The sequence below is a fragment of the Aethalodelphis obliquidens genome, unplaced genomic scaffold (genome assembly GCF_003676395.1).
Source record: "Aethalodelphis obliquidens isolate GAN/ISIS:26980383/991018 unplaced genomic scaffold, ASM367639v1 scaffold7, whole genome shotgun sequence".
Taxonomy (NCBI): Eukaryota; Metazoa; Chordata; class Mammalia; order Artiodactyla; family Delphinidae; genus Aethalodelphis; species Aethalodelphis obliquidens.
In genome coordinates, this window is record NW_020837951.1 from 737,750 (window position 1) to 752,818 (window position 15,069).

The 15,069-nt window shown below is 56.0% G+C and overlaps 1 protein-coding gene across 3 annotated transcripts; it reads left to right on the top strand.

Moving 5' to 3' along the window:
- The first annotated feature begins 792 nt into the window (after positions 1–792).
- Positions 793–9,873, top strand: SAPCD2 (suppressor APC domain containing 2). Of its 3 annotated transcripts, none has more exons than XR_003432385.1 (6): positions 793–2,315; positions 4,920–5,032; positions 5,585–5,731; positions 6,034–6,141; positions 6,237–7,591; positions 9,528–9,873. XR_003432385.1 is itself a non-coding variant. In XM_027104227.1 (6 exons), the coding sequence occupies exons 1-6, from the start codon at positions 1,730–1,732 to the stop codon at positions 6,559–6,561; spliced, it is 1,206 nt and encodes a 401-aa protein (XP_026960028.1). In that variant the 3' UTR covers positions 6,562–8,326. The 3 variants fall into 3 exon arrangements, 2 of the variants coding, with proteins under 2 accessions (XP_026960027.1, XP_026960028.1); XM_027104227.1 differs by lacking the exon at positions 9,528–9,873 and having other exon boundaries at positions 1,730–2,315; positions 6,237–6,359; positions 6,433–8,326; XM_027104226.1 differs by lacking the exon at positions 9,528–9,873 and having other exon boundaries at positions 6,237–8,327.
- Positions 9,874–15,069: the final 5,196 nt, after the last annotated feature.

Genomic DNA, 15,069 nt, shown 5'->3' on the forward strand with positions numbered 1-15,069 from the left:
GAGCCCCACTGAGGACCAGGCCCTGCTTCCAGAGAGCACAGGGCGCAGCCAGGAGCAAACAGGAAGGGTGTTCCTGGTAGGAAAGCCACCAAGTGCAAAGGCCCAGAGGTGAGGGAATGCTGGTACCCTAAGGATAGGGGAGTGGGGTGGGGGGGTGTTGCTGGAAGCAGAGAAGGAGGGGGGAGATGAACTGTAGGACAAATGGCTTGAATGCCCCCTGGGACTTTGGCTGGTCCTGACACTTTGGGAAGACAGGGACGGACCAGTCTCCATGGGGTGACTCCAGGCTCACAGCTTTCTAGGTAACCCCCAGATTCCTTACCACAAAAGAGTCCTCACTTTGAGGGGTAACCCCAGGGGAGAAATGGACCCAGGACACTCCCTGGCCAGGGCAGCTGCCCTTACAGCCCGAGACACAGACCAGTGCCTGGGGCCCAAGGACACAGAGACCCAGGTAGGCAGGCCAGCCAGAGGGTGGAGCCGAGCCCTGTGCCAGCAGCCTGTCTGGAGGAGGTGTTTGGCGACTCTTTGCTGTTTTACCCCTGAAGGCGGACAGTCTGCTTCTGAAGCAGCAGATAACACATGTGCAGTGTTCAGTGGCAAGGTGCCAGCTGCATGTGGAAAACTGTCAGGGGAGGGGAGGGAGCAGGGCAGGGTCTGAGGACAGGCTGTGGTGAAGGCAGGGGTCCCAGGGGGTACTTCCCTGGTTTGGGGGAGGGGTTCCACCGGTTGGTCCTGAGATGGCCTCCCAGAGCTGGACTGCAGGCTAAGCCCTGTCCCCTCCCAGACTGACCAGATGGAGTGACCACATCCTGGCTAGAAATGAAGCCAGAGGCAGTGGTGGCGGCGGTACACACGGCTGCCTAGCTGGCCTGAGGAGGCCATGAGAGCCCTAGGAGCAGCTTGAGGAAGTGACCAGCCAGAGTAAGGGGCCGGAGCAGAGGACCTTGCGAGCAGACGGGAATCTGGGGACACGGGAAACGTGGCTTTGTCCTGCAGCCGACAGGAAAGGCCAGGCTATCCCCAGGGGCCAGAGGAAAAGCTAGCAGCCGTGGGGACAGAGAGGCCTCTGTGAGGGGAAGCGCCCAGCTGGCTGGAGCCCACAATCCTCTTGGGGCCCGCCTGGCGCAAGAGAAAGGAGCCCCAGGGTTGCGCCGGGGGACCCTCAGCGAAGAGCGCCCGGGGAGCTAGAGGGGGAAGGTGGGTGTCAGGAGGGCTGTGCTCCCCATCCATATCCCAGGAGGCCACCTGGGGACAGGTTTTCTGCAGGGCGCCTGGCCCCGCCCTTGGGAGGTGGGTTGGGCGGCCAAACCCCACAAGGGCGGAACCGCGGCGGGAGGGCTGGTGTGGTGGGGGTTGGGAAGTATAAGGGGGCCGCTCAGGGGTCCCTCCCCCACCCGCGAGGTCGGGAGGGAGGCAGAGTTGGGGGACCCAGCCCTCTACTGGCCGGGGGCCTCCGCGCGAGGCTCCGACCCCTCCGCTCGAAAATCAAACCGGGCTGCCGGCCTCTCAGCCAATCGGAGAGGAGATGGGTCAGCCTCGGCCAATGGCCGCCGCGAATGCTAATGAGCGCTGACAACGCGAGGAAGCCCATTCAAAAAGTCGCAGCTATTGTCGCGACGGGTTGCGTGCCGCCGGGCCCGCCGTCGGGGCGCGCGGGGACGGACTCTGGGCCACGCGGGGACCAGCCCGGGGCAGGCCGAGGACCGAGGCGTGCCGGCGGGCGCCCATGGCCGGAGCCGCAATGGCCGAGCCCGGCCGCGGGCCGCCTTCCGCGCCCGCGCCCGGCACGGAGGGTCTGCCGCGCGCCTTCTTGCAGAGCCTGCGCACCCTCTTCGACATCCTGGACGACCGGCGGCGCGGCATCGTGCACCTGCGCGAGATCGAGTCCCGCTGGCAGGGCGCCGACGCTCGCGAGCTGCCCCGCGGCGTGCTCGAGGGCCTGCGCCAGGTGGCCCCGGCCAGCGGCTACCTGACCTTCGAGCGCTTCGTGGCCGGCCTGCGCACCTCACTGCTGAGCGCCGACGGCGGCACGCGGGCCCCGGCGCGCGCCCCGGCCCGAGGAGGCTGCCCGGCGCGGCCCGGGGGGCAGCCGCCGCCGCCGCAGCGCCTGGTGTTCGCGCCGGCCGACGAGCCGCGGACGGTCCTGGAGAGGAAGCCCCTGCCCCTGGGCGCGCGCCCCCCGCCGGCCGGTCCGGGTGGCGCGGCCCGGAGCCTAGAGAAGCTGTGCAGCCCGGCGGAGGCGGCGCCCGGCCCGGAGGAGCCCGAACGGCCCCAGGGCGCGGCGCTGGAGCGGAGCCCGAACACGGACGCTGGTGAGTGCGGGGCGGACCCCGGCCCCGCCTCGTAGCTCCCCTCGCCGGCGCACCGAAGAGGTGCTGCCCGAGCATCTCCCAGCGGGGGGACAAGAGCGGACAGCTCTTCATCGGCTTCTGAGCCTGGTACACACCTGGCGGCCCGGAGGGGAAGAAACCTCGTCCCCATGCCGGTGTGCTCAGGGACCCGGGCCAAGGGGCTGGTGGGTGACTCAGCAAACCCCACCAGGAACCCACTCTGTACCAAATCCTAGCGGGGCACCGGGGAACCTGTCCAGTATGAGGGGGCTCTCCACCTCCAGTAACTGCCCACACCTGGGGACACCTGGGCCCTTGGGCTCACCTGGTGAATTAGGCAGAGGCAGTTCTCACTGGCGTAGAGCGAGGACCCCCAGACTGTGAAGGGCCCTTGCCGCCTTCTTTAGTCCCTCTCAGTCTGACGGCTCCGCCAAGGGGCCTGGGCCCGCTGCCCCGCTCTGAGGCCAGGGCAGGCAGGAGCTGCCAGAGGTGGTGCAGGAGGACCTGGCGTAGCTGCCAGGAAAAGGCAGAGGGGTGTGTGGTCTCCAGCCCAGTTTTCCAGGCCTGGAGCCGTGGCACCTCTGACACCTGGGAGGGACCGACCACAGCCCCTGGGGATGGCCTGGCGTCCGGTCCACTTGGCAGGGACAGGAGATGGCTGAATGGTCCCCTGTTTGTCCCCCAGAGTCTGCCCTGGGAACAAGACCTGCTTTATGGCTGTGGGCGGGGGCTGGGCCCCTCGGCCCATTCAGCCTGTGCAGGTGCAGGCCTTCCACCCGGGCAGCTGCCAGCCCTTTCTGTGCTGCCCACCGCTCTGCCAGCTTCGCTGGACCCCCCCGCCCAGGCTTGGACATATTCCCCAGCCCGAGACTGCCAGCTGGAGCTGCGGCGACCCCCTAGCCTCCCTGGTGAGCTAATCCAGCAGCCCACCCGAGGCTGAGGGCTCCCGCACGCAGGCGCCTCGCTGCCCAGCCTCCCTGTCCCCGAGGTGTGTGTAGGGGGAGTGGGCTTCTGCGTGTGCCTGGCCTGAGTCCAGGGCTGGCGCAATCCACACGGCTGCACAGCTGGAAATCAGCCGTGGGTTTGGGGTTTGGCGGCCTCAGTCCTGTCGTCCCCCCCGGCTTTGCCCTGGTGCCCTGTGTGACGTGGGGTCCCTCACTGCAGCCCTCTGAGGTCCAGGTCCGGGGTCGGGCAGCTGGCTGCTGCCCACCACGGGGCAGGGTTCACATCCGTCCCTCTCTCGGCTTCAGGCCAGGGCTCTCGCTGTCACCTTTTGCAGGCAGAGGCCCAGCCAGGGCGTGTGGCACACTCTTTGGGCGCCAAACCTTGAGCTCCAAGAGCCCCCAGCACCCCGGGAGGAGAAAGGCCTCCATGCGCACAGCTTCCCAAGCCCTCTCAGAGGCCCAGGTCCCGCTTCCTGTTCCCTCTCGGAGCTCAGAGTGCACAGCAGGCCGGCCTGGGCTCCATAAGTACCCGCTGCTCTATCAGGCCCAGACACAGGTGCTGATGCCTCTGCCTGCTGCTCAGCCGCTGGGCGTCCAGCGTGCCGTCCTCTGGGGGTCCCGGGGCTGCCCTGCAGACCTGACAGTGCAGATGAGCCCAGGTGTTCCGGGGTGTCCTGTCCCCCTTCCCCCGCGGTGCCTTCTCTGCTTGCCGGGCAGCCCGGCAGGTTGGAACGTGAACTCGGCCTGCCTGGAGCCTGTCTGCCAGGGCTGGCTGGTGGCCTGTGTGGCCACCTGGTGCCAGTCCTCTGGGCGTGCCCCTAGCAGGCATACCTGTGCCCCCTTCTTGCACCACCCGCCCACCACTGTGCGGGGCGGGGCACAGGGCTAGGGAGCCAGTGGAGGGTGCCCTCCTCACCTGCACCCCACTCCTGCCCTCCTGGGCAGCCCTGCACATACGCCCCCATCCCCCAGGAAAGCCTGCTGGCCCTCCAGGAGGATCTCCCAGGGAAGTACCTGGCTTTCCAGCCCCCAGCCGACTGCAGCTGGCCACATTTGCTGTAGGAGTTGCCTGCTGAGGGCACGGCTGGTGCACACACGCAGGGAACTAACTTTATGCTGCAGTCACCTTCCCGGGAGAAGTCAGGTCTCTGCCACCCATGCCCCACGTTTCTCCTGCGTGAACTCCAGTCACCCTTAAAGGGCCTGGGTGGGCAAGGAGACAGGAGTGGACTCCAGAGGCCGCCTCGCTGTCTCCTACCTAGCAGCCTTTGAGCCCCTGAGGTGCGGGCCCTGGGTGTGCACAGATGAGCCAGAGGAAACCCCTGCCCTCAGGGAGCTCACACCTGAGGCGTGTGTGTGGGGTGTGTGCAAACATGCAGCCTCAGCGGCCACACGGCTGTCCCCAAGGCAGGTGTGAGGGGAGCTTGTGGAGGTCGAGTGGGGCCCAGACCCCAGCCTGGCACCGGCAGGGTGCGGAGGTTCTGAATTGCTGAGGAATCCCGAGGCATGCAGGCCGGCACACCTGGCTCTGCATGGCTGGGTTTTGTTGGCAGGGGGTCCGGGATGGGCCTTTGCGGGGCTGGGGGAGTCAAGCTTGACTTGGCAGGCCTGGAAGTGAGCCAGGCCCTCGCCTCTGCTGCAGATGCAGTGGCCTGCAGGGCCCGGGAGCTGGGCGTGGGGGACGCCCGGTGGGGCCCCCGTGCCCGAGGGGAACGTCGGAGACACACCATCACCAACGGTGTGGACTGCGACCTGGTGAGTAAGGGCCCGGGGGGCTCTGGGGGGCTCTCCATCTTGCCTGGCTTTGGCCTTGGCCCCCAGACATGGCCTGCTGGACCACCCCTCTGCCCGGGAGGGGACAGCTGGTTTCGGATTCTGTGGCAGGAACGTCGGCAGTTCTAAACCCCTCTCCCCATCCTGCTTTGAATCCCCTTGCGGGCCGGCCCGCGGCCAGGTCAGGAAGTCCTTTAGGGGGAACGTTTGGCCCCCTCCTCAGCACTGCGCTGGCCCCTGCCTGCTTCCCTGCTATGGTAGGCCGGCCCAGCAGCCGGGGGCTACCACTCACCGTAAAGAGAGGGGAAGGTTCCCCTGGGGAGGGCTGCGTGGAGGGCCTGAGGAAGGCCAGGGCCCCCCGGAGGAGGAGGCGGGCTGTGCTTCCCAGCGCAGGAGGGCTCACGCGAGTACGGGTGTGCGCACACGGGCCGGTGGGCCCGTTCCTGTGCGGGCTGGGTGAGTTGCGGACATAGACAGGTGCAGGCGGCACCCGCTATTACGCCCGTTGGCATGGCGCGTGCCCGTGTGTCGCAGCTGAAGCAGATGAAGGAGCTGGAACAGGAGCAGGAGGTGCTACTGCAGGGCCTGGAGATGATGGCACGGGGCCGGGAGTGGTACCAGCAGCAGCTGCAGCGCGTGCAGGAGCGCCAGCGCCGCCTGGGCCAAAGCAGGGCCAGTGCCGTGAGTGATGCTGTCCAAGGCTAGGCTGCCCCCCAGCCCCAGGCAGAGTGGCCCTCGCCCAACACACACAGTGATCACCCACCCAAACCCGGGCACCCCCAGCTGGGCACAGTGGCTGTCCCTCCACCTAGAATGCTGGGCCACGCCCCCCCCCCGTGATATTCCCCACCTGCTGCGACACCCCTGGGCTCCCTCAGCTCAGAGCAGTGACTTCCCCCCACCCGTGGGGACCCCCCTCGAGGCATTGGGGCTGACCCTGGCCGGCCTGCGCTCTGACCACCCCTCCCCCACTCTCCTCCCAGGGCTTCGGGGCTGAGGGGAGCCCCCGCCTGCTGGGGCAGCTGCTACCCAAGGTGCAGGAGGTGGCCCGATGCCTGGGGGAGCTGCTGGCTGCGGCCTGTGCCGGAAGGGTGAGTGCTCGCCAGACCAGCTCGGTGCCGCCCTCACCCTTGTCCTAGGGGCTGTGCCAGGGCTGCCAGGCCTGCCTGACCGTGCCCTCCTGTAGGCTCTGCCCTCGTCCTCCTCAGGGCCCCTGGGCCCCGCCCTGGCGCCCGCCTCGCCCGCGGTCCCCAGCTGGCAGCAGCAGACCGTCCTCATGCTGAAGGAGCAGAACCGGCTCCTCACCCAGGTGAGCTGGGGGCGGGGTGCGTGGCCCGGGGCCGGAGGCCGGGCAGGCCCTGACTGCCCTCCTGCCCGCCCAGGAGGTGACCGACAAGAGCGAGCGTATCACACAGCTGGAGCAGGAGAAGTCCGCCCTCATCAAGCAGCTGTTTGAGGCCCGTGCCCTCAGCCAGCAGGACGCTGGGCCCCTGGACTCCACCTTCATCTAGCCGGCCCCAGGCATGGACGAGGGGCCTCGCGGCCTGGCACTCAGCCCTGAGGCTGAAGGCGCCCTGGCCAGCCCGAGCACCGCCCTCCTTCCTCCCTTCCAGTCCGGGCTTCCCTAACCCCAGGATGTCCTGAGACCCCAGACATTGACTCCATCTTGGTCTTGGGGGCCTGACCTGGGGTGGGACTCCATCATGCCAACACACAGCCCGAAGCTGCTCCTGCCACTGTCAGTGGACAGTGGGGGACACCCCCTCGTGTTCACCAGATCTGGGCAGCCCTGGCAGCTGGTGTGTCTCCCCTCCCACCTGGGGTCTCCAGTGGAAGGCACTGATCACACTAGGCTGCGTTCCCAAGAGTGGCCAGCAGAGGGCGCCACATGCGCTGGTGACTGCGGCCTTGGAGGCCCCGCTGTGGTGTCTCAGATGGGGCCCGGAGTAGGGGAACCTGGGGCGGGCTGGGACACCTGCAGGTTCAGTGGGTGATTGGCCCCGGGGGTCCAAAGCGTCTTGCCCCGCTCAAGACTAGGCGGCTGTCCCTCAGTCAGGAGCAGATGGAGGGTGTCCTCTAAGAAGGGGGTTCTGCTTGTGTCCAGTTCCAGGGGAGCCCCGAGGGCATGGTGTTGGGGATTCACTGGATTCATGCCTGGGCCAAAGCTGGCCTGCTTGGTCCTCCCCACGGACCTTAGATGCTAAACAAACGGGCAGACCCAGGCCCCAAGCAGGGTTCAGCCTCCACATCCCCGGCCCCCAGCCCTGCCGGCCCGGGCTCTCCCGTTTCTGGGCTTTGCAAGTGCTCTTCCGTCCCTGGGAACACCCACTTCCTGCTTCACCTGACTGGCTCCTGCCCAGCCCTGCACCTTGGATATAGAGGGAACGAACCGGCAGAGGCTGAAACGGCAAAGGGGGTAGCCTTTGCCCTGAGGGTATCTGCTTTCCCCCTGAGGTCTTCGCGGAACTTGGAAGGCAGGACCAGAAGCCAGTGTCTGCCCCAGGGGTACTGCCCACAGAAGGCGGACCCTTCAGCCGCAGGGTGAGTGTGGAAGAAACCCGCGACTCAGGGAGAGGCCTCGTGGCGCTGGCTTTCCACGCAGGGTGGAAAATGCATCCTATTCATTTGCAGTCTGAAATCAGGCTGCCTGTGCGGCCCTAGAGACCCCAAGGGGAGAATTGTGAGTGGCCCCAGGTTGGCGGGGCCCAGGCGGCTGGTGGAAGCAAACGTCCTCGCTAGAGCAGCGAGTGTTTCTTAGCCACGCACGGGGGATGTCTGGGGCCGCGTTAAGTCTTGGGGGAGCTGTCTGTGCCCCATAGGATGTTTAGCACCACCCCTGGCCTCTATCCACTAGATGCCAGCAACACACACACACACTCAGTTGTGATGACCAAAATGTCTGGACATTGCCAGTGCCAGGGGGCAAAGTTGCCCTTAGCTGAGCATCTCTGCTCTAGAGCAATGCAACTCCACCAGGCCTCAAGGATTTCCTACAGACCAAGTTCCAAGGAAAATGAGCATCTCCAGCTTAAAAAAATTTTCACAAACCCCACAAGGAAAGAATCTACCATGAGAGCCAGCAGAAACAGCAGATTCAGATATTCAATAATCAGAGAACATAAAATGGCTGTGTTTTGTACGCCTGAAGAAATAAAAGAGACCCCAGAAAATACGGACAAGGAATAGTCTTTATAGTTTCTTATTCTGTTAAAAAAAAAGTGTAATCTTTTCTTCTATAAAGGTGACCGATAACATGAAAAAGAGTCTAATAGAACCAGGAATTTAAAATATATAAAAAAAATATATAAAAAAAATATATATAAAGATATATATATATAAATATATATTTTAAATATATATTTTAAATATATATTTAAAACTCAAATGGACCTCAGATGGAAAATTTCAGCATAGCTGAAGGGAGACTTAGTGAATTGAAAGACAGAGCTTAGGAAATGGTCCAGAACACGGCCCAGAGAGACTAGAGTTGAGAAATATGGACGAGAGGAGGATCTTGAAAGATAAGGGGGAGAGGGCTCCTTGTCTGATTGGATTTCCTGAGAGAGAGGCTAGGGAAGGAGGGACAATATATGAAGTTAAACTGGCTTAAATTTTTCCAGAATTGGCTAAAAATATCAATTCTCAGATCCAGGAATCCCAGTGGATCCCAGCCAGGATGAATAAAAAGAAATGACGTTTTCTCTTAAAAGATTGCTAAAGACATTGAGGGAGACATCTCTAACCTTTACTGTGGGGTTGGGGGCAGGTGTGGTTATTGGGGGAGGGGTGAAGAGACAGTTCAGGGAAAACCTTTCCTGGACAAGTTGAAAAGTGAATGGATACCTGAACCAAGCCTCAGATGATGAGTAAGATAGAGGCAAGGGAGCACATGGGTCATTCCAGGAATGGAGAGGTTTAGAAGAGGAAGAGTTCAGGAGGCGTAGAGCCAGGGCACGATGGGCTATGGATGGAGTTTGTACTTTTTCCTGAGCTCTGTTAGAGAGCTATGGAAGGATTTTAGTTGGGGGTTGCATATGTGTGTTTTATGTAGCTTATAGATGTTTGTTATAGAAAAAAACAGAAAATAAAAATAAACAGAAAAAAAAATTGTTAAAGAATCCAGAAACAGAAAAACAATTTGCTACAAAAGAGCTGCCGCAGTGACATCAGAGGCCAGAGAGAGCGAAATGCCGTCAGTGGCTGAGATTCTATACGTAATTATTAACCTAGAGGCCCACGTCCCGAGAAACTGTCTTTTGAGGGTGAGGGCAAAATAAAAACATGTTCGTACAAAGTTGAGAGTTTACCACCAACAGCACTTGACTAAAGGAAATTCCAGAGAAGGATTTCAGCGAGAAGGTACAATTCAAGAAGGAATCGTAGACCGGGGTGAGTTAGTATCTGTGGCTGCAGAACGAGGCAACTTAAAACTTAGTGGCTTAAGGCAACATATTTTCTTGCCGTTTCTGTGGGTTAGGAGCTGGGTGGCTCTGGCCTGGAATCGTGTGAGGCTGCGGTGAAGATGATCTGCCGGGCTGCAGTCTCCCCTGATGCCGACTGACAGGCAGGACCCACTTCCAAGACAGCACATCCACACGGCTGTCGGCAAAACATCGCCGTTTCTTGTCTCCGTTGTAACAATAATTATAATAATGATGATGATTTGTGGGAGAGCAGGACAGGACCCAAATAATGTCAATAATGCCATAAAAATGGGGAGGAGTGATTGGAGATAAACAATTCTAAAGTATAATTGTTCAGGGACTTGCCTGGTGGTCTAGTGGCTAAGACTCTGCGCTCCCAATGCAGGGCGCCCAGGTTTGATTCCTGATCAGGGAGCTAGATCCCACATGCATGCCGCAACTAAAGAGCCCAGCTGCCACAACTAAGACCCAGCGCAACCTAATTAATTAATAGTAAATTTTAAAAATTCATCAAGTGTTAAAATAATAAAGTATAATTGATCATAAGGAGGGAAAAGATATTAAATTTATATTTTATTTTATTAAATATGTATGTTACAATGACTGGGAGAACCAGATAAAATAACTGCTATTCGGTGTATACCTTCCAAAGAAGGGAGGGACAGCGAAATGGGGGAGAAAAGGGAAAAGAAGTTCAACTGTACAAGAAAAAAAAATCAGAAAACACATAATAAGGGACTTCCCTGGTGGCGCAGTGGTTAAGACTCCACCTGCCAATGCAGGGGACACAGGTTTGAGCCCTGGTCCGGGAAGATCCGACATGCCACAGAACAACTAAGCCTGTGCGCCACAACTGCTGAGCCTGAGCTCTAGAGCCCACGAGCCACAACTACTGAGCCTGCGTGCTGCAACTACTGAAGCCCGCCCGCCTAGAGCCTGTGCTCTGCAACAAGAGAAGCCACCACAATGAGAAGCCCGCGCACTGCAAGGAAGAGTAGCCCCCGCTGGCTGCAACTAGAGAAAGCCCGTGCGCAGCAATGAGGAACCAACGCAGCCAAAAAGAAATAAATATAAATAATTTTTTTAAAAAAGAAAACACATAATAAGATTGGATATGTTAGTAATCACAATATATGTGAATGGATTAAACTCTCTAGTGAAAGTCATCAGATTGGATTTTTAGAAATTCAGATATAAGCTGTTTTAAGAGACACGCCTGAAGTATGACACCAAAAAACAAAAGCTCAAGGAGTTGCATTAATATAAAACAAAATAGATTTTAAGGCAAGAAACATTAGTAGTGTTGAAGAGAGTAACTATCTAATAATAAAATGTTTAATTTACCAGGAAGGTATAGCAACCCTAAAGTTGTCATCATCCAATACCAAAATATAAATCACAAAGACATGCAGACATTCCACCAAGGCGGACACACGGATGGCGTATAAGCATGTGAAGAAATGTTCAATGTCATTAGCCATTAGAAAAATGTAAATTAAAACTACAGTGAGGGCTGCCCTGGTGGCGCAGTGGTTGAGAGTCCGCCTGCCGATGCAGGGGACGCGGGTTCGTGCCCCGGTCCGGGAAGATCCCACATGCCGCGGAGCGGCTGGGCCCGTGAGCCACGGCCGCTGAGCCTGTGCGTCCCGAGCCTGTGCTCCGCAACGGGAGAGGCCACAGCAGTGAGAGGCCCGCGTACCGCAAAAAAAAAAAAAAAAAAAAAAACAAAACTACAGTGAGAATGGCTACGCCCCAATCAGAGTGGCCAACGTGAAACACTGGTAACACTGTGCAGGTGAGTATGGGGAGATGACACTGGCTCACCCACACATTATTGGTGGGAATGTCGAATGATGCAACCACTCTGGAAAATAATTTGGCAATTCCTTTTAAAACTAAAATTGAGGGGCTTCCCTGGTGGCGCAGTGGTTAAGAATCCGCCTGCTAATGCAGGGGACATGGGTTTGAGCCCTGGTCCGGGAAGATCCCACATGCCGCGGAGCAACTAAGCCTGCGTGCCACAACTACTGAGCCCGAGTGTCACAGCTACTGAGGCCTGTGCGCCTAGAGCCCGTGCTCCACAATAAGAGAAGCCACCCAATGAGAAGCCCGTGCACCGCAAGGAAGAGTAACCCCCGCGCGCCGCAACTAGAGAAAGCCCACACGCAGTAATGAAGACCCAACGCAGCCAAAAATAAATAAATTTATTTTTAAAAACCAATAAAATAAAATAAAATTGACTCACCACGTATGATGGTTAATGTCATGTGTCAGCTTCGCTAGGATAGGGTGCCCGATCCTGTGGCCAAACACAGAATTTGCCGTGAAGGTATGTTTTCGATACGACTGACGCTTACTCCAGTGGGCTTTGAGTAAAGCAGATCGTTCCCCATAGTGTGGGTAGGCCTCGTCCACTCAGCTGAAGGCCTTAAGAGAAAAGACTAAGAAACCCCGAAAGGAAGGAAGTCGGCTTGCAGACTGCTTTTGCGCTCAAGGCTGCTGCATCCAGTCTTCCCTGGGTTCCAACCTGCTGACCTGCTTTGCAGACTTCAGACTTGCCAGCTCCTACAACCGCATGAGCCAATTCCTTAACATAAATCTGTTTCTCTCCCTCTCTCCTCCCTGCCACCCCCATATGTATATTCCTGTCGGTTCTCCTTCCTTTCTCTGGAGCACCCTAACGCATCATACACACAGCGATTGCATTCTTGGGCATTCATCCCAGAGAAACGAAGACTTATTTTCACGCAGGAACATGTACATGATTGTTCATAGCAACTTCACTGGTAGTAGCTCCCAACTAGACACTGCTCAAATGTCCTTCCTTCTATGGGTGACTGTTTGAAGAAACTATGGTCCATCCACGGGATACAAATCAGCAATGAAAAGGAAGGAACTATTGATAACACAGCAACATGGATGCACCTCAGGAAAATTATGCTGGGTGGCGAAAGCCAATCTCAAAAGGGTACATTATGTGTGACCCATGCATGAACCAACCGGGAGATAACATGATTATGGAGATGGAGGGTGTGGGTTGGCTGAAGGGCGGTGTGAGGGGTCTCGTGGGGATGGGTCAATTGAATTTCTTGGTTGCCGTGGAGGTCCCATAAGGCTACACGTGTGGTAAAATTGCAGAGAGCTACACACACAAATGAGTGCAAGTAAAACCAGTGAAAGAGAAGCACGCTCCTTAGGTTGCACCAGTGTCAATGCCTTGGCTTTGCTATTGTACGATATGTTAAAAGAATCTGTCTATCTATACGGCAAGACTTATCAGAACTATAAAGAAAAATTGACAGACTCACCATCACAGTGAGAAATTTTAACATATATCTCTTGATAATTGATAGGATATAGTAGATTTGAACATTATTGGTAATGTTGATCTAATGGACAAATCCAGACCGAGACACTCACTAATTGGAGAATTCTTCTCAAGCACACGGAGAGCATCTATAACTATTCATGACCACATGCTGGGCCCAAAAGGCAATGCAACAAATATCGGAAGATTGCTCTCATGCAGACTACATGATGCAACCACGATGCAGGTACCTTAGAAAACAGCCCAGACTTTTGGATATTAAAGCACACACACTTCCCCCCAAAAAACAAAACCAAAAGAAACAAAAAAAAAAAAAGGGGAGGAAAAAAAGAAAAAACACACAAAAAATAAAAAACAGGAAAAAAAAATTTAAAAAAGGAAAAAACCCACACCCACATCTAAACAATTCATACATCAAATAAGAAATCACAATGAAAATGAAAAAAAATTATCTAAATGAATATAAAAAGAGTGTGCCTCAAAAGCAGAGACCAGAGGGAAATGTATATAGACACTTAGATACATCAGGAAAGAAGAAAGCCTTGTAAGAAGTGAATTAAGCATTGAACTTCAGAAGTTGGAAAAAGAAATAGAAATAAATACAAAGAATATAGAAGAAAGAAATTATAACACATTATATTAAAATATTTTTATTGACTATATATATGTACTTGACACATTTTTTTTGGCCACGCTGCGTGGCTTGTGGGATCCTAGTTTCCCCACCAGGGATTGAATGCGGGCCCTTGGCAGTGAACATGGAGTCCTAACCACTGGACCACCAGGGAATTCCCTGACACTTTTCTTGATGCTGGGGAACATCCAAACAAAAGAGACACGAAAACTCCTGCTCACATAAAGTTATATTTGAGTAAGAATAATAAAGGTTAGAGCAGAAATTAGTGAAATAGAAAACAAACACACTTTATAGAAAACATCCATGAAGGCAAAGACTTGATTGAGGAAACTAACGAAGTGCAGAAGCATCTGCCTGGAATAGTGAAGAATAAAAGAGATAAAAGGCAGAAATAAAATGATTGAGCAATTTAAAAAAATAACAACATATGCTGCAGAAATTAAGTAGATGTTAACAGGATTTTTTTTTTTTTGCCCTGCTGCACGGTATGCAGTATCTTAGTTCCCCGACCAGAGACTGAACCCGTGCCCCCTGCAGTGGAAGCGTGGAGTCCTAACCACTGGACCACTGGGGAATTCCCACTAACAGGATATTTTAAACAAGATTATGCCAATCCATTAGCGGTGGATAAATACCTCATGGTAGATTATGCGTACAGGACCCAAAAGGAGCAAATGATAGAGCAGAAAATGGATACATCTGGACTAATCAAGCACTTCTATGATTTCACTGCAAAGGACTCGTGTCCCCAGTATACATAAAGAATTCCTGCAGATCTATAAGGAAAAGATAAACAATCCCTAGAGAATGAACAAAGATTTGAAAAGATGCCTCATGGAAGACAGGAAAGACTCTATTTCTTCAGTAATCAAGGAAATGACATTAAAAGCTCAAAGAGAGGACTTCCCTGGTGGCGCAGTGGTTAAGAATCCGCCTGCCAATGCGGGGGACACGGGTTTGAGCCCTGGTCCACATGCTGTGGAGCAACTAAGCCCGTGCGCCACAACTACTGAGCCTGCGCTCTAGAGCCCGTGAGCCACAACTACTGAAGTCCGCGAACCACAACTACTGAAGCCCCCATGCCCTAGAGCCCGTGCTCTGCAAAAAGAGAAGCCACTGCAATGAGAAGCCTGCATACCACAGCGAAGAGTAGCCCCTGCCCACCGCAACTAGAGAAAGCCAAGAGTTGCACAATACCAACCAAAATGGTGGTGTGTGCTCTTGAGATCGCCAGGTGGCGCCACCATCCTGAAAACAGTGCAGCTATTTGCAGGTGAACCTGCACACACAGGTGCGCTCTGGTCACCAGCTCCTAGGCTATTCCCCAGGGAAAGGCTTGCCCGCGTGCAAATGTGCACAGGAGCAATCTTAGTGAAAACAGCCTGAAGCCAGGACCCCCGACACACTCACAGCTGAAATGCGAGCTTTGCAACACTCACAGCAGAGGACGATGCAGCAACGGGGCGGACCATCTACAGCTTCACAAGCCAGCGTGCTGAATCTCAAAAATACAGTGGGAGTGAAAGAAGCAAAGCCCAGAACAGTATTCCAGTATAAAAAAAAAAAAGTAGAAAGAAAGGGACTTCCCTGGTGGCCCAGTGGTTAAGAATCCCCCTGCCAATGCAGGGGA